This window comes from Oncorhynchus keta, chromosome 14 (genome assembly GCF_023373465.1).
Source record: "Oncorhynchus keta strain PuntledgeMale-10-30-2019 chromosome 14, Oket_V2, whole genome shotgun sequence".
In the NCBI taxonomy this organism is placed as follows: Eukaryota; Metazoa; Chordata; class Actinopteri; order Salmoniformes; family Salmonidae; genus Oncorhynchus; species Oncorhynchus keta.
The window spans coordinates 24,040,955-24,067,247 of NC_068434.1; the positions used below are offsets into that span (position 1 = coordinate 24,040,955).

Genomic DNA, 26,293 nt, shown 5'->3' on the forward strand with positions numbered 1-26,293 from the left:
GGAACTTGAAGCTCTCAACTTGCTCCACTGCAGCCCCGTCGATGAGAACGGGGGCGTGCTCTGTCATCTTTTTCCTGTAGTCTACAATCATCTCCTTTGTCTTGATCATGTTGAGGGAGAGGTTGTTGTCCTGGCACGACACGGCCAGGTCTCTGACCTCCTTTGACTTCTAGGCTCTCTCGTCGTTGTCTGTGATCAGGCCTACCACTGTTGTGTCATCTGCAAATTTAATGATGGTGTTGGAGTCATGTAGTAATGAGTGAACAGCAGGAGGGGACTGAGTACGCACCCGATGGGCTCCAGTGTTGAGGATCAGCGTGGCGGATGTATTGTTACCTACCCTTACCATCTGGGGGTGGCCCATCAGGAAGTCCAGGATCCAGTTGCAGAGGGAGGTGTTTAGTCCCAGGGTCCTTAGCTTATTGATGAGCTTTGAGGGCACTATGGTGTTGAACGCTGAGCTGTAGTCAATGAACAGCATTCTCACATAGGTGTTCCTTTTGTCCAGGTGGGAAAGGGCAGCGTGGAGTGCAAAAGAGACTGCATCATCTGTGGATCTGTTGGGGCGGTATGCAAATTGGGGTGGGTCTAGGGTTTCTGTGATGATGGTGTTGATGTGAGCCATGACCAGTCTTTCAAGGCACTTCATGACTACAGAATTGAGTGCTACGGGTCGGTAGTCGTTTAGGCAGGTTACTTTAATGTTCTCGGGCACAGGGACTATGGTTGTCTGCTTGAAACATGTTGGTATTACAGACTCGGCCATTGATAATGTCAGTGAAGACACTTGCCAGTTGGTCAGCGCATGCTTACATTACACGTCCTGGTAATCCGTCTGGCCCTGCGGCCTTGTGAAAGTTGATCTGTTTAAAGGTCTTACTCACATCGGCTGCGGAGAGCGTGATCACACACTCTTCCGGAACAGCTGGTGCTCTCATGCATGTTTCAGTTGTGTTTGCCTCGAAGCGAGCAGAGAAGTAGTTTAGCTCGTCTGGTAGGCTCGTGTCACTGGGCAGCTCTCGGCTGTGCTTCCCCTTGTTGTCCGTAATGGTTTGCAAGCCCTGCCACATCCGACGAGCATCAGAGCCGGTGTTGTATGATTCAATCTTAGTCCTGTATTGACACTGCCTGTTTGATGGTTCGTCGAAGGACATAGCGGGATTTCTTATAAGCTTCTTATAAGCATCCGAGTCCCGCTCCTTGAAAGCAGTTGCTCTAGCCTTTAGCACTGTGCGTATGCTGCCTGTATTCTATGGCTTCTGGTTGGAGTATGTACGTACGGTCACTGTGGGGACGACGTCATCGATACACTTATTGATGAAGCCAATGACTGATGTGGTGTACATCTCAATGCCATCGGAGTATGGATGCGGGCCTTACTTTTTAGAATCATTTATCAATTTTGAGCAAACAGAATGAGCAGCAGCTACGTTTGGCTACATATGGACCGTTAGTGAAATTCCCGCGAGAGAGTAACAATTAATGTGATCGGATGTTCATTATTTGACTAGCCTACCTGTATTTGACATTGTGATGTTATTTCGTTGAACACTAGATGGTTTAATGTTTTTTTTGGCAATGAAACGAGGCTACTCATTTTATGTGAATCACATTTTTATTTGGCATACCCCGGACAGCACTGCGCGTACCTCTGGGGGTACCCCAGTTTGGGAATACCAGTTTGGGAATACATGTACTAGAGCAACAATGTAATGTAGTGAAAACAACTTGCATCTATATTACATTACAAGCTAAATGGTAATGCTAACAATAATACAACTGGCTAATAAGACAACTGGCTAATGGGTATTACAGTACAGTGCGTGTTCTGGACAGGACCTTTTTACCATCGTTGACCACTTTGGAAACAAGCGTTTTAATGAACACTTTTAAGTGATATCCTCTGGGTCCATATTGTACATTTTGTTGTATATGTCTGTTACCCAAATCAATTAAATTAAATTCAATACTATGAGAGGCACTGGAGGTTGACTCACATTCCCCCAAAGAGCTGCATGCCCAGTAGGGCGAACACCACGATGAAGAGGAAGAGGAGGAAGAGCAGGCTGATAATGGACTTCATGGAGTTGAGTAAAGAGACCACCAGGTTCCTCAGAGAGTTCCAGTACCTTCAGGTACACATGAGAAGGATGAAGAGGGGGAATAAAGAGAGGATAGCACTACATGTATAAGATTGTGTCATGTAAAGTTATCATGTCATGTTTTGGATGACAGCGTAACAGATCACTCACTTAGTGACCTTGAAAATCCTGAGCAGACGGAGAGCTCGCAGGACGCTGATGCCGTAGGAAGCCCCAGGTTTCACAACTGCCCAGATCACCTCAAAAATACTGCCTATAATCACCTGAAAGGAGAGTACATTGAATTACTTAAAATGTGCTTCTCCTTAATGCATTGCAGTGTAATGTAATTCTCTACGATACAGTTTTCAGCAGTGCCGGTTTTATTGAATTTTAGTCTCACTCACTCCAAAATCAAAACAATTGAAAGAGGAATGGAAGTAGTTCCTAGGTCCTAGTCCATACATTTTCATGGACATCTCAGTCAAAAACAAGCCCAGGAATACAAACTCTGCCAAATCTGCCGGGGAGAGGTAAAACACACAGATAAATTCACTGAGTCAAATATGTCTTCACCCTGATGTCTGAAGTGAAGGCACTGATTAAATATGACTAATACACTATAGATTGCATTGTACAAACAGCAAATAAATAGAATGACAGGTTTGGTTGGTGTTGGTGGGGAAATCAGTACTGTACTCCCATGCAGGGGGGGCATTGGGCAGGACTTACACAGCGCATAGGTGAGCCACTCAGGCTGGTCATAATGAACAATGGCCACACACAGTGTGTTGAGGCCCACCAGACACAGGACTGTCCAGTAGAAGCTCTGGGCCTTGACCAGGCGTCTGATGGTGAAGCGGAGCCGCTTCTCTTTCCTCCGGAAGTAGGAAGCACTGTCGTTCTTGCTGCTCTTCAGGCTGGCCCGGGTGAATGGAGAACCTGGGGGAGTAGCCCGGGTGAACGCAGACCCTGGGGGAGCAGCCCGTATGAACGGAGACTCTGGGGGAGCAGTGGGGGGAACAGCACACACACACTGGACATAAAGTCACACAATCATCAATACCGTATTTCTCATTAAAATCATTTGAATGTAACTTGATGACCTGAAGGTTTTCACTTGGCGGGGACAGCCTACAAACATTGTTAGACACAATGAGAGGAAAAATAACAACATTACAGCTAATAAACCCCAGCTCTGTACTGTGGCTAAAACAAACCACAGCATATAATGCCAAATACAGCAACTTCTATGTAAATTAGAGGTCATTTATAATATGACCAATTGCAGATTCTTCTTCACATTTCTCTTTCATAATGATGCATCATATTGTTCAGATGGACTGTATCCTTCTCAGTGTCCTCCTGGCTAGTTCATGGCATCCATAAAGAACTCCGTGCACTGCCCTCCTCCTTTCTCCTACATCTCCCAGCCCCTGTGCCATAATAAACCCTCTGTAACTTAAATTAGTGGGGCTGGACCAAAAGAATAAAGGTGAAAAATGGTTTCATTAGCATCTTGTTAGTGGCCCAGCAGAAGAGGGAGAATCATAATTTCCTGGGCTATTTTCTTCTCCAAATCCTACTCTGTGTGAAGCATCATAAACTAAGTACCAAGTCAGGTTGCCCTTTTCCTTTGTCTTTTTCACTCTCTCCCTCCATCTCCCTCTCCTTCTCTGTGTCATTTCTCTTTTTATGGGATTCTAATACTGAGCCAAAACACACAATTTCCTTTAATTACTGTGCAGTGATGCAAATCAAATTAAGGAGTATTAATAATCACTTATGCAGCAGGACTGAGGAGTTCAAACACATAGTAGTTAGCAACCAACCGCCAAGAAGGAGAGAACAGTTGGAGATGACTATTATTTTTTAATAAGAGTCTATTGCAATGCTTCTGTCATTAGTCTTTCTTAAAGGTCACTTGTCTAACAGAATAGACAAAACCAGGAGTCATTATGTCACATAATGGGAATAATAGGAAGTGTAGTTACTTATTTAGTTATAAAGGTTGGGATTTAACCCAAATTGATACATATTGTAGGCAATTGGCCCAATACCGCTGAAAAGACAAACTACTAAAAATACAAAATGATTTAATATGCAACATTATTCAATCGAAGGACAGTTTGAAAAAATATTGTTCCAGACTTGCAGTTGAGACTGACATTAGAGACACGAGACAGCCAGTACATAGGTAGATCAGTATACAGCAGTGAGCAGTGTGAAAGCTAACAGGTTGGTTGAGAGGTCAGAGGTCACAGGCATTGGCCTTACCAACAGATGAGATGTCAGTGAAGTGGTCTTCGCCCTCCTCAGCGTTGATCAGGTCATTATTGCTCTTCTTGGCTCTTTTTAACACTGAACACACATTAGAACAATACTGTAGGGTTAGCAGTACTGATAGGTATGACATCGGCTCTCAGGGAATTAAAACCCTTAGCCTACAATTTCCACACCCCCGCAGAATTCTGATTAACATAATACAAAGATTCCCATCCAAATCCATCTGTTTAAGCTAGAGATATCTGTTTTTTGCATGGGCTGCTTAGACAGGGCTTAGACTCGAGAGGGTTATTAATACAGTACAGTACAGCAGCCCACAACTTGAACCCTTCACATTTATGACAGCTTGTGAAACAGCATCTCATGAGAGGCCTCTTAGGTCTTGTTGGCGCAATAGACCATTCAAACTTGACTGGCAACACAGCCCCCTCACACACACTCTCCCAGGCAGGCTCTCTCTGAACTGTAGCACTGTGCACCTCTCTCCTGTTTTAATCGAATTTAAATGTTGCCCCAACACCCATAATTACTGTGGGTTCACACTCGGGCTGTGATTGATTCTGTGCTGGGCTAACAAGCAGCAGCACAATATCTAAATCAGAGAGGGTGGGTGGCATCAGCCCAAAGCCTGACATAGCCACAGCCAGAGAGGAGCCTGGGAAGACAGTCCTGGGCAGACACAGGGAGACAACACAGACGAATCTCATCCCCAAGGTCCTGAGTTTTCCCTGATCAGATCAGGCGGTCTGAGCAGCCTAACTCAGGGCCCGAGTATACCCTTCACCTGGGTTGTTGTGTTTCCTCTTGTACCACGCTCCATCCAGAGGAGACATCTCTTCAGCATGCTTGTCCTCCTCTGCCAGCATCACCTCCTCTGAAACAAATACATAGCCACACACCATTACATGAACACACACACGCGCGCACGCACACACAGATTTCCAAACCATCCGCATAGTTAATATTACATATCATAAAACCCTAGGACTAATGCTATGTCAGCATAATGTAATATACTGTATATTTATAGGTCATATAGCTAGATATAAGAAAATGTTCGGAAGATTACTGCATAAGGTATCAACTCCCATTTGCCTGTAACTAACCCTTGAGCAAAATCTGAAGCAGTATTTAAGTCAACTTAAGTATGAGAGTAAAGTTAAAGTTTTAAAAGTAAAAGCGAGAAGGAGTAGAGGGCAGTCTGACCTGCCTTGCATATCCATTCCAGGTATCCAGTCAGCTCCCTCTCAATCTGCTGCTGCCTGCGAAGCTTCAGAAACTCCTGCCTCTTCTCCACACGCTCACGCTCCTTGGCAAACTCCCTGCGGGGACAAACACACACACTTATCGGACAAGCCTGGGAGCAATACACACAGTTGTAGCTACAGGTCAGAGCCTGGAGCACTCATCTGCTGACAGCAGTCTGCCTCCCAACTGTGGAACTGGCTGTGAGTGAAACTTTTTGGAGAGACACTTCTAGTCTTTGCTTCCTCTACATTAAAAACTTAAAAAGGCATGATTTTGCGAGTCCATATTGCCAATACAGTCAGGGGTGTATGAAAACATCAGATCTCTGTGGTTACACCATGAAGCAATCATATTTCTGACACAATCTGATAATATCTTGGAACAACAAGCAACCCAGTTTCCCTTGCAGAAAGACAAATAGTCAAACCTATTTAATAAACAAACATTTACCCGACACAGGCCCAGAGATCATTAGCTGAAAGATAAAGTTTCCTACACTGTACAGTAAAGGACGATATACTGTAACTGCACTCTACACCAGTGTTTTCCAACCCCTGGCCATCGAGTGCCCCAACAGTACACCGTTTCGTTGTAGACCTTGACAAACACACCCACATTGAGGGCTTGATGATTAGTTGAGACGTTGAATCCGGTGTGCTTGTCCAGGGTTACAATAAAAATGTATACTGTTAGGGGTACTGTAGGACCAGGGTTGGGAAACACTGCTCTACACAATGCATGCAATTACACTTTGGAAATCAAAGTGCATCAGTGCTTGTTCCGAATGCACTCACAACATAGAACAGTCCATTTAAAAAACGCTGAAAGGTGCATGTGGTGGTTTTTGTAACCACAGACCCACAACTCATTATCTAGCCAATTAAATAAGCCCATTTAAATTATTATTATACAGGTGTATCCTGGGAATAAATAGGCCTACTGCTGATTGGGTAAAGGTTGGATTACCAAGACAAAGAGGGGGAGGTCTCACTCATTAACCTGCACTGTGAAACCACAAACAGAACATCACTGTTGCCATCTCCCTGGATTGAGTAGCTGAGGTTGAGGACATGCTTTTATTTATCTTCCTCCTTCCACCCACAACTTCTCTGTGTGTAGTACTAGCTCCTTAAGACCTGTTAACGGAGGGATGGGAGGGGAGGGAGGAAGACAGAGACACAGAGAGAGAGGGACAGTAGTGAGACAGAGAGAGAGAGACGGGGAGAAAGAGAGAGAGACAGGGACAGGGAGATAGACAGAGAGGGAGAGAGAGAGAGATAGGGAGAAAGAGAGACAGAGAGAGATAGGGAGAAAGAGACAGAGATGGGGAGAAAGAGAGATATAGGGAGAAAGGTCCACAAATACCATCTAGACACCAATGCCCTAGAGCACACAAAAAACTATACCAACCTCGGCCTAAACATCAGGACCAATTCGACATCCCAATTGGGATCTGCCTAAAAAATACTTGAATCAGTTAGTTAACCCATTGCTCTATATGGTTGTGAGGTCTGGGGTCCGCTCACCAACCAAGAATTCACAAAATGGAACAAACACCAAATTGAGACTCTGCATGCAGAATTCTGCAAAAACATCCCGGTGTACAACATAAAACACCAAATAATGCATGTAGAGCAAAATTAGGCCGATACCCGCTAATTATCAAAATCCAGAAAATAGGAATTCTACAACCACCTAAAAGGAAGCAATTCCCAAACCTTCCATAACAAAGCCATTACCTACAGAGAGATTAACATGGAGAAGAGCCCACTAAGCAAGCTGGACCTGGTGCTCTGTTCACAAACACAGACCCCACAGAGCCCCAGGACAGTACCACAATTATACCCAACCAAATCATGAGAAAACAAAAATATAATTACTTGATACATTGAAAAGATTTAACCAAATAACAGAGCAAACTAGAACACTATTTGTCCCTAAATAGAGAGTACACAGTGGCAGAATACCTGACCACTGTGACTGACACCAAATTAAGGAAATATTTAACTATGGATAGACTCAGTGAGCATAGCCTTGCTATTGAGAGAGGCCGCCATAGGCAGACCTGGCTCTCAAGAGAAGGCGGGCTGTGCACACTGCCCACAAAATGAGGTGGAAACTGAGCTGCACTTCCTAACCTCCTGCCAAAATGTATGAGCAAATCAGAGACACATGTTTCCCTCAGATTACACAGACCCCCAAAGAATTTGAAAACAAATCCAATTTTGATAAACTCCCATATCTATTGGGTGAAATACCACAGTTTGCAATCACAGCAGCAACAAGAAAATGGCAACCAGTGAAGAACAAACACACAAGAACAAACATTGTATATACAACCCATATTAATGTTGATTTATTTTCCCTTTTGTACTTGAACTATTTGCACATCGTTATAACACTGTACATAGCCATAATATGACACTTTATATGTCTCTATTCTTCTGAAACTTTTGTGAGTGTAATGTTTACTCTTCATTTTTGATTGTTTATTTCAATTTTGTTTATCTATTTCACATGTTTTGGCAATGTAAACATATGTTTCCCATGTCAATACAGCCCTTTGAATTGATTGAATTGAGAAAGAGAGATTTTAGGCTGGGTTTCTGTACAGCACTTTGTGACATCAGCTGATGTAAGAAGGGCTTTATAAATACATTTGATTGATTGATTGAGGTATACAGATACAGACAGAGCAGAAAAAGAGAGAGAGGGGCAGATGGAGAGAAATGAGGGATCCCCTCCCTGAACGGTCCAGTTTCACAGCTCACTCGATGAGAGCCAAGCAGTGATTGGTGTCTCGCCCTCGCAGGTCTGAGGGAAGCTCCTTCCTCCATTGCAGTGGCTATGTGTGTGTGAGGAGGTGGTGCAAGCTCCACAGCAGTCCCTCAGGTGGGGGAGTGAGTCAAAACACTCCTCAGCAAGCCTCACACCAGCACTGAGCGCAGACTCTCTCTCATCTGTCTTTCTCTCTCTCTCTCTCTCTCTCATCTTTCTCTCTCTCTCTCATCTTTCTTTCTCTCTCTCTCTCTCTCTCTCGCATCTTTCTCTCTCTCTCTCTCATATTCTTCTCTTTACACAGATTAGCTAGACATACAGGCGATCCCAGCTACACACTCTCTCACTCAGCCTGTACAGTACACACAGGCTCACCGAATGCAGAGAGATTGCAGAGTAAAACACACACAACAAGCAATCACTCATAGACACATTTTGCAAGCAGCACAGAGCGCGCACAATATCAAACTGCTCAGAGCTGGGATACTATGCCTGAAAATGGGAAACTGTTTTAAGCTAAAACTACAGTATAATAATAAAGGACCTGGAAAATCTAAAGAAGCTGTAGCTTACATATCACACACAATATAAGCAACAAGAACATGAGTCAGAAGTCAAGGTTCAGACCAAGTGGTACAGTATGTGAATATTGATTTACAGCTGTACAGCTGTGAGTTGTGGAGCAACAGGACACAGCATGAGCCTCCACCTGACTGACAGATGGACATTACCCTGCTGGGAAGGATCTGAAAAACCTGACCTTCTACTCCACACAGAGGAAAAGAGGGAGGAGGAAAACATAAGGGAGAGAGAGAAGGTGTACATTTATATTGTGTATTTCACTTTAGTTTATTATCTACTTCACTTGCTTGGGCAATATTAACATATATTTCACTTTTTTTTCTTTAACTAGGCAAGTCAGTAAATATTTTTTATTTATTTTCAATGACAGCCTAGGAACAGTGGGTTAACTGCCTGTTCAGGGGCAGAACAACAGATTTGTACCTTGTCAGCTCGGAGATTTGAACTCGCAACCTTTCAGTTACTAGTCCAACACTCTAACCACTAGGCTACCCTGCCACCCCATGCCAATACAGCCTTTGAATTTAATTGAGAAGGGGGGTAGAGAAAAATATTAAAAGCCAGTGTTGTGCCTCAAGCTGGGCTGTCTGTGGCACTCCCTTTGTTCTAATCAAAGCCCTCACAGAGTAAGCTGATGGAGTGATTTGGGCAGGAGGGCGGGGGACATTAAGAGGGGTGATGAGATAAAAGATGAGCCTTGCTGTCTCTGCTCCTGGGGCTGTGGCCTCTAACCCCTGTGTGTGGCTGCAGCCCTGGCCCCGGCCCCCTGCAGGACAGACAGTGGCCTTTAGAATGTGACACAGCCCTGTCACAGTGCATCAGTGACCTTTATCCCTTCTGACCACAGTAAACACGGCTGACATGTTTTGGTATCCTTCCCCAGATCTGTGTCTCGACACAATCCTGTCTCTGAGCTCTACGGACAATTCCTTTGACCTCATGGCTTGATTTTTGCTCTGACATGCACTGTCAACGGTGGGACCTTATATAGACAGGTGTGTGCCTTTCCAAATCATGTCCAATCAATTTAATTTACCACAGGTGGACTTCAATCAAGTTGTAGAAACATCTCAAGGCTGATCATTTGAAACAGGATACACCTGAGCTTAATTTCGAGTCTCATAGCAAAAGGTCTGAATACTTATGTAAATAAGGTATTTCTGTTTGACATTTTTTATGAATTTGCAATAATTTCTAAAAACCTGTTTTCAGTTTGTCATTATTGGGTATTGTGTGTAGATTGATGAGGAATCAAGTTTATTTAAAACCTCTTAAATGTTAAGGCCCCATATTTGGGGACCCTATTGGATTTGTTTTATTCAATTCATTATGGTATGAGAACAGTAGCCCCTATTTGCAAAAGCAAGGTGTCTGAGGAGAGTTGAGTATCTTCGCTATTGATCGGTATCTTAAAATATTTGGTGTGAATTGCTACCATACATGGGCATACAAACTTATAAGGGCAGGCTGAGCTGATGACCTTATTTCAAGATGGCTGCTCCCTACATTCCGTTTAGCATTGTGAAGCATAAACAAAATAAACACGGAATACGTTGATACACACCAAAAGCCGGGACTCCATAGATCATAAGGATGTCTTATTTGTTTGCCTGGGACATATCGTTATTGATCACCAGACCCGAGAGTCAAAATGTTTATTTGACACAGCGTTTTCACCAAATATCTTACAAGGTAAGCTTCCATTTAGTCTGTGTTTGAGCTATGGCTACATGAGGGGTATCAAATGAATCCCTATGTTGGTAGGAACAAATATTGCCTATTGCCGATGTTATCTGATGATGTATGACTTAATGGACATATTGAATGTCCACATTCGCGTCACATTTTGAGCATAAAAAATATGACGATACCTGCTTACTCAATGTAGGCATCCATTACACAGAGGATTGGCTACTGGGGCACCTTGACAGTCTTGTAGCCAACGAGATAAGCTTTCCAGGGATATGCAGTTGACCTGGGCGGGACAAAGCAAGGCCTCGAACCTTTTATGCATACCGCAAACTATTACTACCGGGCTCAAAGACAAGACGCACCGAGCACGATTTCATTTCATTTCTTTAGCATAAAAGATAGTTTCTCAAGGGTGAAAAAAGGTCAAAATGAAGAATATCGAACAGGTACCTAAAAAGAAGGCAGCTATGAATAAGTATACCGACATAGAAACTTTGAATAAAATACTGGAGTCGGACACGGATTAGGGGAGCGATTTGGACAATGACAATTTCGACTCGGACGACGAAGATTGCTTTCTAGAAGGATTGGATCCACTTTTAGATCTGTAAGTAAATTATCTTCATGACTTTATATAGCTAATTTACTATATGTATTTCGTTTTTTATAAGTTGTCTGCTTTTTGTGCTTTGGATTTAGTTTACATAGGCCATTGTAACAAGTCATTTCAATGTTATATAATTACAAAGTAGGTATTGTCTATGTTTCATATTAGTTCACTGTTTGCTGTTCTAAGTTTCATCCTTGTAACTTTGAAGAGGCCACTAAACTCTCATTGTTGATTTGTGGTTCTCACCTCTTCCTTTGTCTCCAAAGTGTTACTGTGTGCATTGTGTGTGTGTGCTTCACACCTTCTATGTGAGTCACTGCACAGGTAAAGTTGACCCTAATGTTGTTTTGTACATTTAGTCAACTGTGATTCTGTGTGTCTTATAACGATACATCCCTTTATTTTATTCACAACAAAGTGGAGGATGCAGAAGATTTGGATGGTGGCATTTGGGAGCCACGTCTCCCCAGCAACCGCACCTGCTGGTCAAGGTCTTCATCCACTACTGCTATGTCAATCACCCTGTCTAATGGTTCTACATCCACTTTTCATATACTTCTTGAAATATAAAATACAGTTGAAGTCAGAAGTTTACATACACTTAGGTTGGAGTCATAAAAACTCATTTTCAACCACTCCACAAATTTCCTGTTAACAAACTATAGTTTTGGCAAGTCAGTTAGGACATCTACTTTGTGCATGATACAATTTTTCAAATAACTGTATCACAATTCCAGTGGGTCAGAAGTTTACATACACTAAGTTGACTGTGCCTTTAAACTACTTGGAAAATTCACAAAAATGATATCATGACTTTAGAAGCTTCTGATAGGCTAATTGACATCATTTGAGTCAATTGGAGGTGTACCTGTGGATGTATTTCAAGGCCAACCTTCAAACTCAGTGCCTCTTCGCTTGACATCATGGGAAAATCAAAAGATATCAGCCAAAACATCAGATTTTTTTTTTGTAGAACTCCACAAGTGTGGTTCATCCTTGGGAGCAATTTCCAAGCACCTGAAGGTACCACATTCATCTGTACAAACAATAGTACGCAAGTATAAACACCATGGGACCACGCAGCCATCCTACCGCTCAGGATGTAGACGCGTACTGTCTCTTAGAGATAAACGTACTTTGGTGTGAAAAGTGCAAATCAATCCCAGAACAACAGCAAAGGACCTTCTGAAGATGCTGGAGGAAACAGCCACCAAAGTATCTATAACCACAGTAAAACGACGGGCCGGGCGCAGTGTGCGCTAACCAAGGTTACCAGGTGCACGGTGTTTCCTCCGACACATTGGTGTGGCTGGCTTCTGGGTTGGATGCGCGCTGTGTTAAGAAGCAGTGCGGCTTGGTTGGGTCGTGTTTCGGAGGACGCATGACTTTCGACCTTCATCTCTCCTGAGCACGTACGGGAGTTGTAGCGATGAGACAAGATATTAACTACTAATAATTGGATACTATGAAATTGGGGAGAAAAAGGGGTTTAAAATATAAAATAAAATAATAATTATAATTAAAAATAAAATAATTTAAAAAATTGAAAAAACATGGCACCACAACAAACCTGCCAGAGAGAGGGCCGCCCACCAAAACTCACAGACCAGGCAAGGAGGGCATTAATCAGAGAGGCAACAAAGAGACCAAAGACGACCCTGAAGGAGCTGAAAAGAGGAGATTGGAGTATCTGTCCATAGGACCACTTTAAGCTGTACACTCCAAAAAGCTGGGCTTAACGGAAGAGCTTCCAGAAAAAAGCCATTGCTTAAAGAAAAAAAATAAGCAGACACGTTTGGTGTTTGCCAAAAGGCATGTGGAAGAATCCCCAAACATATGGAAGAAGGTACTCTGGTCAGATGAGACTAAAATGGAGCTTTTTGGCCATCAAGGAAAATGCTATGTCTGGCCCAAACCCAACACCTCATCACCCTGAGCACAACATCCCCACAGTGAAGCATGGTGGTGGCAGCAAAATGCTGTGGGGATGTTTTTCATTAGCAGGGACTGGGAAACTGGTCAGAATTGAAGGAATGATGGATGGTGGTAAATATAGGGAAATTCTTGAGGGAAACCTGTTTCAGTCCTCCAGAGATTTGAAACTGGGACGGAGGTTCCCCTGCCAGCAGGACAATGACTGTAAGCATACTGCTAAAGCATCAGTCAAGTGGATAAGAGGAAACATTTAAATGTATTGGAATGGCCTAGTCAAAGCCCATAACTAAATCCAATTGGGGGGGGGGGGGTGAATAGTTATACACACTCAAGTTTTCAGTTTCTTGTCTTGTTTGTTTCACAATTTAAAAATTGCATAGGCATGTTGTATAAATCAAAAGATACAAACCCACCAAAGATGCTTTATTTAGGGATAGACAGGAGCACACTCTAACACAACAAACGAAGCATTTTTGTGTAGTGAGTCCGCCAGATCTGAGGCAGTAGGGATGACCAGGCATGTTATCTTGACAAATGCATGAATGTGACCATGTCCCTGTCCTGCTAAGCATTCAAAATGTAATGAGTACTTTGTGTGTCAGGGAAAATGTATGGAGTAAAAGGTACATTATTCTCTTTAGGAATGTAGTGAAGTAAAAGTAGAGTAAAATATCAATAGTGAAGTACAGATATCCCCAAAAAATAGTAGTAGTAAAGTAGTACTTTAAAGTATTTTTACTTAATGAAGTACTTTACACCACCGGATTGTATGATGTACACAGAGTCTTACAGAGTCAGAGTTTACGCCATCTTCGCAGATGGGATACTGAGTGCAGCCAGTGACGAGACAACAGGTACAACTGTTGAGACAACTGACTTTCTGACAAAGTAAGACACAAGTCTTTAAAGACCATGATACACCAGCATTTTTGGGGGAAATATTGCAGAGCAATTTTGCTGGCAATGGAGGTGGGTATGAGACACTGGCGCAATGAGCAACATTAACATTAATATTAGATCAATAGATCAATTTAAGCTTATTTCCCCCATTTATTTACTCATCTCCTATAGCTTGTTATTGACTGCCACATCTGTACTGAAATTCACAGCTGTGCTCTGTCCATCAACTCAACCTGCTGCCAGTCAAGTCAATGGTAATATAGACAAAGATAACTAGCTACATTAAGCAAACTTCCAACTTCATAATCGTAAACTAGAAAGATGTAAATGGTTTTAAGATAGCTAGCCAGCTAGTTAAACATACAAAAAAACTATCTAAAATGAAATGTACACAGCTATAGCTAGCTAACACTCTACCTGGCTAGCAAGATAGCTAATTTAGCCAGTTTGTCCCATTGACTTTGCATGAGCTCTGGTTAGCATCCAACCATGGATATTTTTGTCGGTTAAACATGACAAACTGTGCACAGTATATATTTATTAACATATGACCATATACTGAGTGTACAAAACACCTTCCTAATATTGAGTTGCACCCCCCCTTTTGCCCTCAGAACAGCCTCAATTTGTCGAGGCATGGACTCGACAAGGTGTCAAGCGTTCCACAGGGATGTTGGCCCATGTTGACTGAAATACTTCCTACAGTTGTGTCAAATTGGCTGGATGTCCTTTGGGTGGAGGGCCATTCTTGAAACACACGGGAAACTGTTGAGCATGAAAAACCCAGAAGCGTTGCAGTTCTTGACAAAAACAGGTGCGTCTGGTACCTACTATCATACACAAAGGCACTTAAATAATGTGTCTTGCACATTCACCCTATGAATGGCACACAAACCATGTCTCAAATGTCTCAAGGCTTAAAAATCCTTATTTAACCTGTCTCCTCCCTTTCATCTACACTGATTGACGTGGATTTAACAAGTGACATCAATAAGGGATCATGGCTTTCACCTGGATTCACTTGGTCAGTCTGTCATGAAAAGAGCAGGTGTACTTAATGTTTAGTATACTCAGTGTATATTGCAGTAAGAAATCACTTGAGACGTGGAAGTCAACTTTTCACTCCAAAACGGGAGTAGATTTTTTCTCACTTCAGATCAAAAACGTGTCAGGATTTGGCCAGGGTTGTTCTGGTTTTTGGTCACTAGATGCCCCCATTGTGCCTTTTGACCTTTTGTTTTCCCTTGATCCCCATTATTATTTGCACCTGTGCCTCGTTTCCCCTGGTTGTATTTAACCCCTTTGTTTTCCTCAGTTCTTTGCTCTGTGTTTGTATGTTAGCACCCAGCCCTAGTACTCTGTGAACTCTTGTTGATCCCGGTGGACTCGCTTGTGGAATTCTGTTTTTTGTTCTTGTTTGTTTGTTTTTGAGTATCTTTTGAGGCTTTTTGTGCTATACCTTCCACCTTGTGGATTTACCTTTTTGTCTTGGAGGATTACCTTTGTTCTTGTGGAATTCATTTTGAGGTTGTGGAGTTACATGTTTTCCTGAAGAACTTCACTTTTTACTTCATTAAATACACCGTCTCAAGTACTGCTGTGTCTGCCTCATCTTCTGGGTTCTGCTGACTATTTGTGGCTCAGTTGGTTAAGTGACTGTTTCTCAAAGATTTTTTTGTTAGTTTATCATGGCCTTATGAAGAGCATAATTCCACATTGATAGTACAGAAAGAGCTGAAGCCATTTAGTGGAACAGCAAGTGAGAATTAGATTTGGTTTCCGAGAAGTAATAAATTCAACTCCTAATAGCAGCTAGTACAGCACTCATCAGGAGGCCTTCCATTAAGCTCTGCCAGTTTGTGTGTTTGTGTGTAAATGTGTGTGTGAGAGAGAGAGAGAGAGACAACATGCCCCCTGGGCTTCAAAACAATGAACAGAAAAAAACATATACATTCCAAATTACACAACATTGGCATTACACTCGAGGCTACGGCATGATTCACCAGACATTGATGGTATAGGGATACGTGTGGGAGTAGCTGCCTTCAATCCAGGGACTACTGTACTGTTAGTGTAAGGACAGGAAATGCTTTAAACCAATTTAACAGAAATAAAATGCTATTTTCCCTTGACAGTAATTTGAACAGGGTACAGAGTGGATGACACATTCAGAAAACACCTCTGATATTGTCTATGTAGGACTATTCTACCTCCAGTGTTGTCCTGGATTACTCTGCTGTTTAGTGAATCTAAAGGAGGGAGTCTAATACAGCTCAGCACTTAAGAGCTCTGTACTGTTCTGTTCTGTACTGCTCTGTACTGCGCTGTACTGCTCTGTTCTGTAGTGTTCCGTACCATTCTGTTCTGTTCTGTTCCTTACTGTTATGTTCCTTACTGTACTGTTCTGTACTGTTCTGTTCCTTACTGTTATATTCTGTTCTGTACTGTTCTGTTCCTTACTCGTTATATTCTGTACTGTACTGTTATGTTCCTTACTGTTATGTCCTGTACTGTCCTGTACTGTTCTGTTCCTTACTGTTATGTACTGTTCCTTACTGTTATGTACTGTTCTGTTCCTTACTGTTATGTCCTGTACTGTACTGTCCTGTACTGTTCTGTTCCTTACTGTTATGTACTGTTCTGTTCCTTACTGTTATGTACTGTACTGTTCCTTACTGTTATGTACTGTACTGTTCCTTACTGTTATGTACTGTTCTGTTCCTTACTGTTATGTACTGTACTGTTCCTTACTGTTATGTACTGTACTGTTCCGTACTGTTCTGTTCCTTACTGTTATGTACTGTACTGTTCTGTTCCTTACTGTTATGTACTGTACTGTTCCTTACTGTTATGTACTGTTCTGTTCCTTACTGTTATGTACTGTTCTGTTCCTTACTGTACTGTTATGTACTGTTCCTTGCTGTTATGTACTGTTCCTTACTGTACTGTTATGTACTGTTCCTTACTGTACTGTTATGTACTGTTCCTTACTGTTATGTACTGTTCTGTTCCTTACTGTTATGTACTGTTCTGTTCCTTACTGTTATGTACTGTACTGTTCCTTACTGTTATGTACTGTTCTGTTCCTTACTGTTATGTACTGTACTGTTCCTTACTGTACTGTTATGTACTGTTCCTTACTGTTATGTACTGTTCTGTTCCTTACTGTTATGTACTGTACTGTTCCTTACTGTACTGTTATGTACTGTTCCTTACTGTTATGTACTGTTCTGTTCCTTACTGTTATGTACTGTTCTGTTCCTTACTGTACTGTTATGTACTGTTCCTTACTGTTATGTACTGTTCCTTACCGTTATGTACTGTTCTGTTCCGTACTGTTATGTTCTGTTCCTTACTGTTATGTTCTGTTCCTTACTGTACTGTTATGTACTGTTCCTTACTGTTATGTACTGTACTGTTCCTTACTGTTATGTACTGTTCTGTTCCTTACTGTTATGTACTGTACTGTTCCTTACTGTTATGTTCTGTACTATGTGTGTGAAAACATTCCAGTCAGGTCACTCCCAATGCAAACTCTTGGTGGGCAAGCATATATTTCACAAAACACTGCTTCAAATGTGAGAAAACAGGGAAAATACAAACACTGTAAACTATGTAAATGAATACTCCCATTCGATTAGGCTAACACCATGCCAATATAGTCAGACAGAAGCTTCATGTTAAACAGAGCCAGCAGGTAAGTGAAATGACTTGTAAAGAGCACTATACTGTGTGTGCTTCATCATAGTGGGTTGATAACAACACCTTTCCCACAGACAGGGATGGTGTCAGGACATGATGTTGACACTCACCCAGACAGGACTCCCAGGACCAGGTTGAGCATGAAGAAGGATCCGATGATGATGAGGGGGATGAAATAGATCCAGTTCCAGGTGTTCCCTGAGGCATCGTTGGCCTGCAGAAACACACACAGAGAGAAGGACGGGTGATACTTTTTTACATTAGCGACGGTGCTTATTGAACATTGTGCCTGGGGAAGAAAAAGAGTAGCAATAAACAATACCGTTTTCTTTTGGTGTGCTACAAAAATGACAAGATTCTGTTTTATTATTATTGCTATCAATATGATGACATGATGGGGGGACAAACTCAAAGTAGGTTTTAACTGGAGGGCTGAGTGATGACTGACATAGATGAATGACTTTCCACCTGCCGCCTTCCCTCTCTCCAGCCGATCCCATCGACCACAACTCCCGACCCCCCTCTCTTTCTCCTGTTCTCCATGATCCCACTCTATAAGGATGGAAATTCATGGCAGTGATGGTAAGAGTGACAAACACTTTTTGGGTCAGATCTTCTCTTAGGTCATTTCAGTGCAACCCAATGTACTGTATATTGTCTGTAATTGCGAGAGGGACCTGGGGCTGCTGAATCAGCAGACAAAAATACAAATAGTAGACAACCCCCCTCACCCCCTCATAATCTCTAAAGCATCCAATCCACTGGATAAACCTCCGCCCTCTTCCTCCCTGTCCGTTTAGCATGTGTATGTGTATATTATTATTATCTATGTGTATATTATTTTGTAAGGCAATATTTTTGGCAAGGAAGCATCCTCGGGTATGCCAAGTTACAGTATTGACTCAGAAATGTAAATACATTTAGTAAGCGTTGAGTTGAGGGATATATTATATGCTCCACAGTATGGGTGCGATACACAATGCACGTTGGAGAGTTGCAATCTGTAAACGTCCTTGGGTCCGAAGCAAGATATGTCACGACACCTACCGAAGATGGCTCCTCTTCCTGTGGTGGTGCTCGGCGGTCGTCGTCACCAGTCTACTAGCTGCCACCGATCCCATTTCCCTTTTCTGTTGGTTTTGTCTTATTAGTTACACCTGTTTCTTGTTTACGTTTAGTTGGGCTAATTAAGCTGGTCGGCCCGCCTGCTCTTTGTGCGGGCTTATTTTTCCCACTGTGTTTGTGTGTGGTAGTGTATTGGTAGCGTGTTTCGTTTTGGGGTTTTCCCTCTGGACTTGTTAGGTCCTGGTTTCGTGTATCGTGTTTGTTGCGCCCGTGAGAAAGTACTACTCAGTACTTTCTGCCTCCTGCGTCTGACTCCGCACCCACTACGCTTAAGTGCGTCACAAGATATTACATTTCTGGTGTATAGAGATCTTTTTCTGCTTGAATTACAACTGTCCCACTGGAAAACTAAAAAAGTCAGAAGAGGGAAAAATCGAAATCCTTATCTGGAGTTGATCCAGTTGTTTACATGGCAAGAGCCGAATGTGGCTGTTTACTATAAAAGCCAGGTATTCAGTAAACGCTTTCTCAGTTGAGAGACCCCTAGACCATGACATTCAGAATGCAAGCCCAATAGCGATACTGGTTTAATGTTAAGAGGGCAAATATACAGCAGGGGACTGAGACAGTACGAGCCAAAGTCATTGTCTGTGGTGAATTGGATTTGTATGTCATAGTGACATCTAAATCCCCACTGCAACAATGTTTATTCCTGCATTTCCCTGCACATCTAGGGCCCATATGGTTTTCATGACCCCTGTGAGAAAAGCAGAGAACCTCAATGGAGGCTCATAAACAATTACTAAACCTTATCTCAGTATTAAAATATATTTGTTTCTCCATGTCTACGCCACAGTAAAAACTAGATTATTATTTTCTATGTGAGGAAGTCTACTGCGGAGGGCAATTGGATTGCTGGAAATTGGCTGAGACATTAGCGGAAGAAATCTTTCTTGGTGGGTTTTCTTTCTGGATAACGCCATTAACGGATTGTCAGTGAAATGCTTACACATGCAGAACTCCCTCACAGGCATGTGCAGTGCCTACAGAATCAATGCCTAGGTTTACCTCCAATGTACTCACATCCTTCCTAACATTTGTCTGTACACTATGCCTTGAATCTATGCTATCGTGCCCAGAAACCTGCTTCTTTTACTCTCTTGTTTTACTCTCTTCTTTTACTCTCTGTTGCAAAAGTTATGAGTGGAGTTAAAGTTGGTTGTCAGAAGTTCTACAATGTAAATGTACTTTTAATCTGTCTATCTGCATACTATAAAAAAATGGTATATGAAGGTGCGATGAAATACCCAATAGGTTGGACCATACTTTTCTCATCAATCATTTTGGAAAGAAAATGACTTAAACTGTAAATCAAATGATCCTCCATCGTTAAGAGAGTAGAACAATGAAATGCATTATTATTTCAATATTGAAAAGGTGTGGGGGACAGAGAGAAACAGAATAGCACAATTTGAGGCCATGTGGCTTAGAGTCTTATAAGCACTGGGGATAGATGTGGTGGGAACATGTGGGTCTGGGCAGGTGTAATGTCGTTGATGTTTGTGTGCGTCTGTCTGTCGTCTTTTGTCTGTATATGTTTATATTGTTTGAAAAATATAAATAACGTTTTTTGTTGTTGATGGGATTCAAGTCTGGGCTTTGGCTGGGCCACTCAAGGACTTTCACATTCTTGTTCTGATGCCATTCCAGCGTTGCTTTGGCTGTATGCTTGGGGTCATTGTCCTGGTGGAACATAAATCTTTTTTTGAATTCATGCTGTAACACAACAAAATGTGGAATATCTCAAAGGGTATGAATACTTTCTGATGGTACTGTATATAAAGGCTTTTCAGTTGTTCAAAACTGAATCAAACATCCCCAGATCAGGCTGTACAGTACTGTATGTACTGAACTCCTACGAATGTACTGCCACTGACTGAATGAGGACAGAGGAAATTTGTGCTGGGTTAATGTGGACATGCCTGATGAGAGTATAACATGCTACGCACACCAAATGAGAAGTCAGGACGGGGGCAGTAAGGCAGCCATGTACACAGCCTGCTACTGTACTGGAGCACACCAAATGAGAAGTCAGGACGGGGGCAGTAAGGCAGCCATGTACACAGCCTGCTACTGTACTGGAGCACACCAAATGAGAAGTCAGGACGGGGGCAGTAAGGCAGCCATGTACACAGCCTGCTACTGTACTGGAGCACACCAGATGAGAAGTCAGGACGGGGGCAGTAAGGCAGCCATGTACACAGCCTGCTACTGTACTGGAGCACACCAGATGAGAAGTCAGGACGGGGGCAGTAAGGCAGCCATGTACACAGCCTGCTACTGTACTGGAGCACACCAGATGAGAAGTCAGGACGGGGGCAGTAAGGCAGCCATGTACACAGCCTGCTACTGTACTGGAGCACACCAGACAGAGACCGACATTTTACACACTTCCACACTAATTTCATAGGACATAGAAAACCAACCACAAGAAAGACTGCATCGAACCACACTTGTGATAATATCTAATCTCTATATACAATTATCGATGTGGTAGCGGCAGTCCATTTGGGCTGTTGAATTGGAGTGCGGAGAAAGGAAGGGCTCTAGCCCATGGAGAAGAGCGGAGGCATATTGACCCAAAGTTCTCGTTCAGGATAACATGATTAAGTGGGAGAGAGAAAAGCTAGAGTCTGGCAGGCAGGCTGGAAGAGAGGAGCATTTGTTTCCCATTATCCTCTGGTCTCCTGCAGCAAATGTTCGCATCGCTTCCCCCCCCCTCCCCATTCTTCTTCATCAGGCCCCCCAGGGAGAGAGCAGAAGAGCAGCACAGCATGGCCTGGCCTGGACAGGATGGGAATGTTATCTCATACAGCCTGAGTACTCTGTCTCTCTCTAATACAGGCTACAGGCAAGGAACGGCCCGTACCAGCATTCAGGAGGGACTCCAAGAGCAGATACAGAGGATGAATAATTTTCATTTCACTGTAATTAATTTCAATGTATACGTGCATTGATGTGGAAGTTGTGACTTACATTTCAGCAGTGTTGTGAAAGCTACTCTGAAAATACAGTTTACCAAGCTACCAATTACTTCACACTGGTAGAAGTTAAGCGACACTAAAGCTACCCTTAAGAAACATATTGTTTAATTAACTAAAGATACTTTGGAAAAGTAGTTCACTACATCCAAACTACCTCGTGAAAATGTATCTAAATCTGAAATGTTATAGACTACAAATTGCAACAACAAATCACTCTTGAGTCAGATGTTAACAGAATGTGTAATACAGCCTATTAAACACAAAAACTGTGTATCAAGTGAGAATTAGACGGGTCTGATGTCAAAAAAGAAAGGAAATTCATGCCTACTTTACCCATATTTTATACTGAACAAAAACATAAATGAAACATGCAACAAGATTTTACAGAGTTACAGTTCATGTAAGGAATACATTTTTATCAATTCATTAGGCCCTAACCTAATCATAAGGCCTTGAATTAGAAAACCAGTCAGTATCTGGTGTGACCACCATTTGCCTCATGCAGAGTGACACATCTCCTTCACATAGAGTTGATCAAGCTGTTGATTGTGGCCTGTGGAATGTTGTCCCACTCCTCTTCAATGGCTGTGCAAAGTTGGAACACACTTTTAGAGAATTGGAACATGCTGTCGTACACGCCGCTCCTGAGCATCCCAAACATGCTCAATGGGTGACATGTCTAGTGAGTATGCAGGCCATGGAAGAACTGAGACATTTTCAGCTTCCAGGAATTGTGTACAGATCCTTGTGACATGAGGTTGTGCAAATCATGATGAAACATGAGGGGATGGCGGCTGATGAATGACACGACGATGGACCTCAGGATCTCTTCACGGTATCTCTGTGCATTAAAATTGTCATCAATAAAATGCAATTGTGTTCTTTGTCTGTAGCTTATGCCTGTCCATACCATAACCCCACCCCCACCATGGAGAAATCTGTTCCCAACATTGAGAAAACCGCTCACCACACAACACCATTCAAGTGGTCTGCTTTTTGTGCGTATGGAACATTTCAGGTATCTTTTATTTCAGCTCATGAAACAGGGGACCAACACCTTACATGTTGCGTTTATTTTTGTGTTCAGTGTATTTTACTTATGCAAAAAAAGTCGCATGTAGTTCCAGTAGTTAGCTACACCACTAAATGGCAAAAGTTCTTAACTTCTGAAAACACTATCAAGATTTTAATTTAGTTCAACTGCCACCAAGCTACAGCAAAATGTAATGAAATTACTAGTTGAACTACATGTAGGTCACTACTCCAAATCACTTCATTTCAGCACCATGATCTCGTCGTCTTTCTCCCTTTCTTTTGTTACAGGCTGCTGCTGCACCAATGAATTAACTAACACACCAGTCTCTCTCTGTTGCATTGGGTAATTTAGAATTTCAGAACCATGGACATCAACATAGCCAAGTTGCATTCATTTTCCTTTCCAAGCATTGCATGTCGTCTCAGAGTGTGCTGTTTTATGTCTGTTGAAGAGAGCATATGCCTTTCCTTTACTCTTTATTGTATTGGGGTGGCAGGAAACCTAGTGGTTAAAGCATTGGACTAGTAACCGAAAGGTTGCAAGATAGAATTCCCAAGCTGACAAGGTAAACATCTGTCGTTCTGGCCCTGAACAAGCCACTGTTCCTAGGCTGTCATTGAAAATAAGAATTTGTTCTTAACTGACTTGCCTGATTAAAGGTAAAAACAAAAAAAATTGCTGCTGCACCAGTGATGTAGCTAGCTAACCCACCCAGACATACTGGGCTCTCTCTTTGTTTTACTGCTGCACCAGTGATGTAGCTAGCTAACCCACCCAGACATACTGAGCTCTCTCTTTGTTTTACTGCTGCACCAGTGATGTAGCTAGCTAACCCACCCAGACATACTGGGCTCTCTCTTTGTTTTACTGCTGCACCAGTGATGTAGCTAGCTAACCCACCCAGACATACTGGGCTCTCTCTTTGTTTTACTGCTGCACCAGTGAAGTAGCTAGCTAACCCACCCAGACATACTGGGCTCTCTCTTTGTTTTACTGCTGCACCAGTGATGTAGCTAGCTAACCCACCCAGACATACTGGGCTCTCTCTTTGTTTTACTGCTGCACCAGTGAAGTAGCTAGCTAACCCACCCAGACAGACTGGGCTCTCTCCTTGTATTGCTGCTGCACCAGTGATGTAGCTAGCTAACCCACCCAGACAGACTGGGCTCTCTCCTTGTATTGCTGCTGCACCAGTGATGTAGCTAGCTAACCCACCCAGACAGACTGGGCTCTCTCCTTGTATTGCTTTTGCACCAGTGATGTAGCTAGCTAACCCACCCAGACAGACTGGGCTCTCTCCTTGTATTGCTGCTGCACCAGTGATGTAGCTAGCTAACCCACCCAGACAGACTGGGCTCTCTCCTTGTATTGTTTTTGCACCAGTGATGTAGCTAGCTAACCCACCCAGACATACTGGGCTCTCTCCTTGTTTTACTGCTGCACCAGTGATGTAGCTAGCTAACCCACCCAGACATACTGGGCTCTCTCCTTGTTTTACTGCTGCACCAGTGAAGTAGCTAGCTAACCCACCCAGACATACTGGGCTCTCTCTTTGTTTTACTGCTGCACCAGTGATGTAGCTAGCTAACCCACCCAGACAGACTGGGCTCTCTCCTTGTATTGCTGCTGCACCAGTGATGTAGCTAGCTAACCCACCCAGACAGACTGGGCTCTCTCCTTGTATTGTTTTTGCACCAGTGATGTAGCTAGCTAACCAACACAGACAGGTGTGGCTCTCTCCTTGTATTGCTGCTGCACCAGTGATGTAGCTAGCTAACCCACCCAGACAGACTGGGCTCTCTCCTTGTATTGCTGCTGCACCAGTGATGTAGCTAGCTAACCCACCCAGACAGACTGGGCTCTCTCCTTGTATTGTTTTTGCACCAGTGATGTAGCTAGCTAACCAACACAGACAGGTGTGGCTCTCTCCATTGCATGGAGTCATCATCCATCTCTGCTCCCTGAAACATTTCACGAGTGATTAATCAATACAGCAATCAGACAAACAAAGCAAGGAGCAGCAGGCTGGGTAGGTGACACAACTGCACAGCATACTGACTGACCTTCCACAGACTCAACAGTTTACAACCAACATCCTCCCAACAGGTCCATCTTTGCAGCTAACTAAAGGTACACACATAAAGTTACTATATAATGACATAATACTACAGACTAAGCTACTTGGTAGACCATCACTTATAAAATGATCTTAGCTGGTGACATTGAGGACAGTGGTCATTCAGAGTGTGGCATAAAATACATTGAGTGTCGTAAAAACTGGGCAAACATCAGGAAAATCTGAATTTGGATTCCGTGACGTAGTTAGCCTCAGTTAGTGGAACCACTTTATCTGTCCAGGTAGCAGCTAACCTAGCTGATAACTAGCTAGCAAGGTTTCCTTGACAGCTTTAACACAGCCCGCGACGCGGTTAGCCCTTGTGGCTGGGGCCGTGAATTATCCCAGGCTTGTGGCTGTCTGAATCCCTGATGTTAGTTGCTGTTTAAGTCTGTCCTATGTCTTGCCATATCTGGAACTGTGTGGAGTACCAGCGTTGCTACCATAGCATGTAAAATCAAAGGTGGGAGTAATGGAGAGGACAGTGTTTCTCTATCACAGGTGAAATATATTTTAAACAAACTAAAAGGGTTCTACAAGCAATTGTTTCAACAACAGGAAAAAAGCTTCAAAAGCTTTATCCAAATAGTGCTGGACTCAACTAACAAAAGAATAGACAATCTGACCAGAGAGATCCAGGACCTTAAGAACCATTTTCAGTTCTCCCAGGGAGAGGTGGATGTCCTGAAAGAGACTTGCAGCAAGATGACATCAAACTGTAAGTCCTCTTGAGATGACATCAGCACTTACTGTGATTGGTTATTAACAATGACTGGGAAAACAGACTATCTAGAACACAGTTGTTAAACTCCTTCCACAGAGGGAGAAATATCTGTGGGTTTTCGCTCCTCCCTTGACTGATGAATTAAGGTCACGAATCAGTAAGGAACTCCCCTCACCTTGTTGTCTAGGTCTTTATTAAAAGGAAAAAACAAAATCCTGCAGACACTAAGCCCTCCATGGAATGAGTTTGACAGCATGATCTAGAAGGACAATCCAGTAGAAATAACATTGTTGTGGATGGCATAGCAGAGTCTTCACATGAGAACTGGGCCGAGTGTAGAGAAAGTAAGACAAATTATTACTGAAAAGCAGCAGATGGATCATACGAAGATTGAGGTGGAGTACACCCACAGGTATGGAGAACATGTAACCAGTGTTAACCTGTTTAAGTGTTAACCTGTTTAAAGGTCTTACTCACATTGACTATGGAGCATG

At 42.7% G+C, this 26,293-nt stretch overlaps 1 protein-coding gene across 1 annotated transcript in view; it reads right to left on the reverse strand.

Moving 5' to 3' along the window:
* The window catches only part of LOC118394045 (voltage-dependent N-type calcium channel subunit alpha-1B-like), a 159,819-nt gene that overhangs the window by 58,407 nt on the left and 75,119 nt on the right, over positions 1 to 26,293 (reverse strand). Inside the window, exons 7-14 of the mRNA XM_052461385.1 lie at positions 17,925 to 18,028; positions 5,574 to 5,689; positions 5,152 to 5,241; positions 4,359 to 4,442; positions 2,814 to 3,083; positions 2,489 to 2,601; positions 2,253 to 2,365; positions 1,998 to 2,129 (exon numbers count right to left, since the gene is read on the reverse strand). Of these exons, the coding sequence (XP_052317345.1) occupies positions 1,998 to 2,129; positions 2,253 to 2,365; positions 2,489 to 2,601; positions 2,814 to 3,083; positions 4,359 to 4,442; positions 5,152 to 5,241; positions 5,574 to 5,689; positions 17,925 to 18,028 (1,022 nt within the window). The remainder of the gene's footprint in view (positions 1 to 1,997; positions 2,130 to 2,252; positions 2,366 to 2,488; positions 2,602 to 2,813; positions 3,084 to 4,358; positions 4,443 to 5,151; positions 5,242 to 5,573; positions 5,690 to 17,924; positions 18,029 to 26,293) is intronic.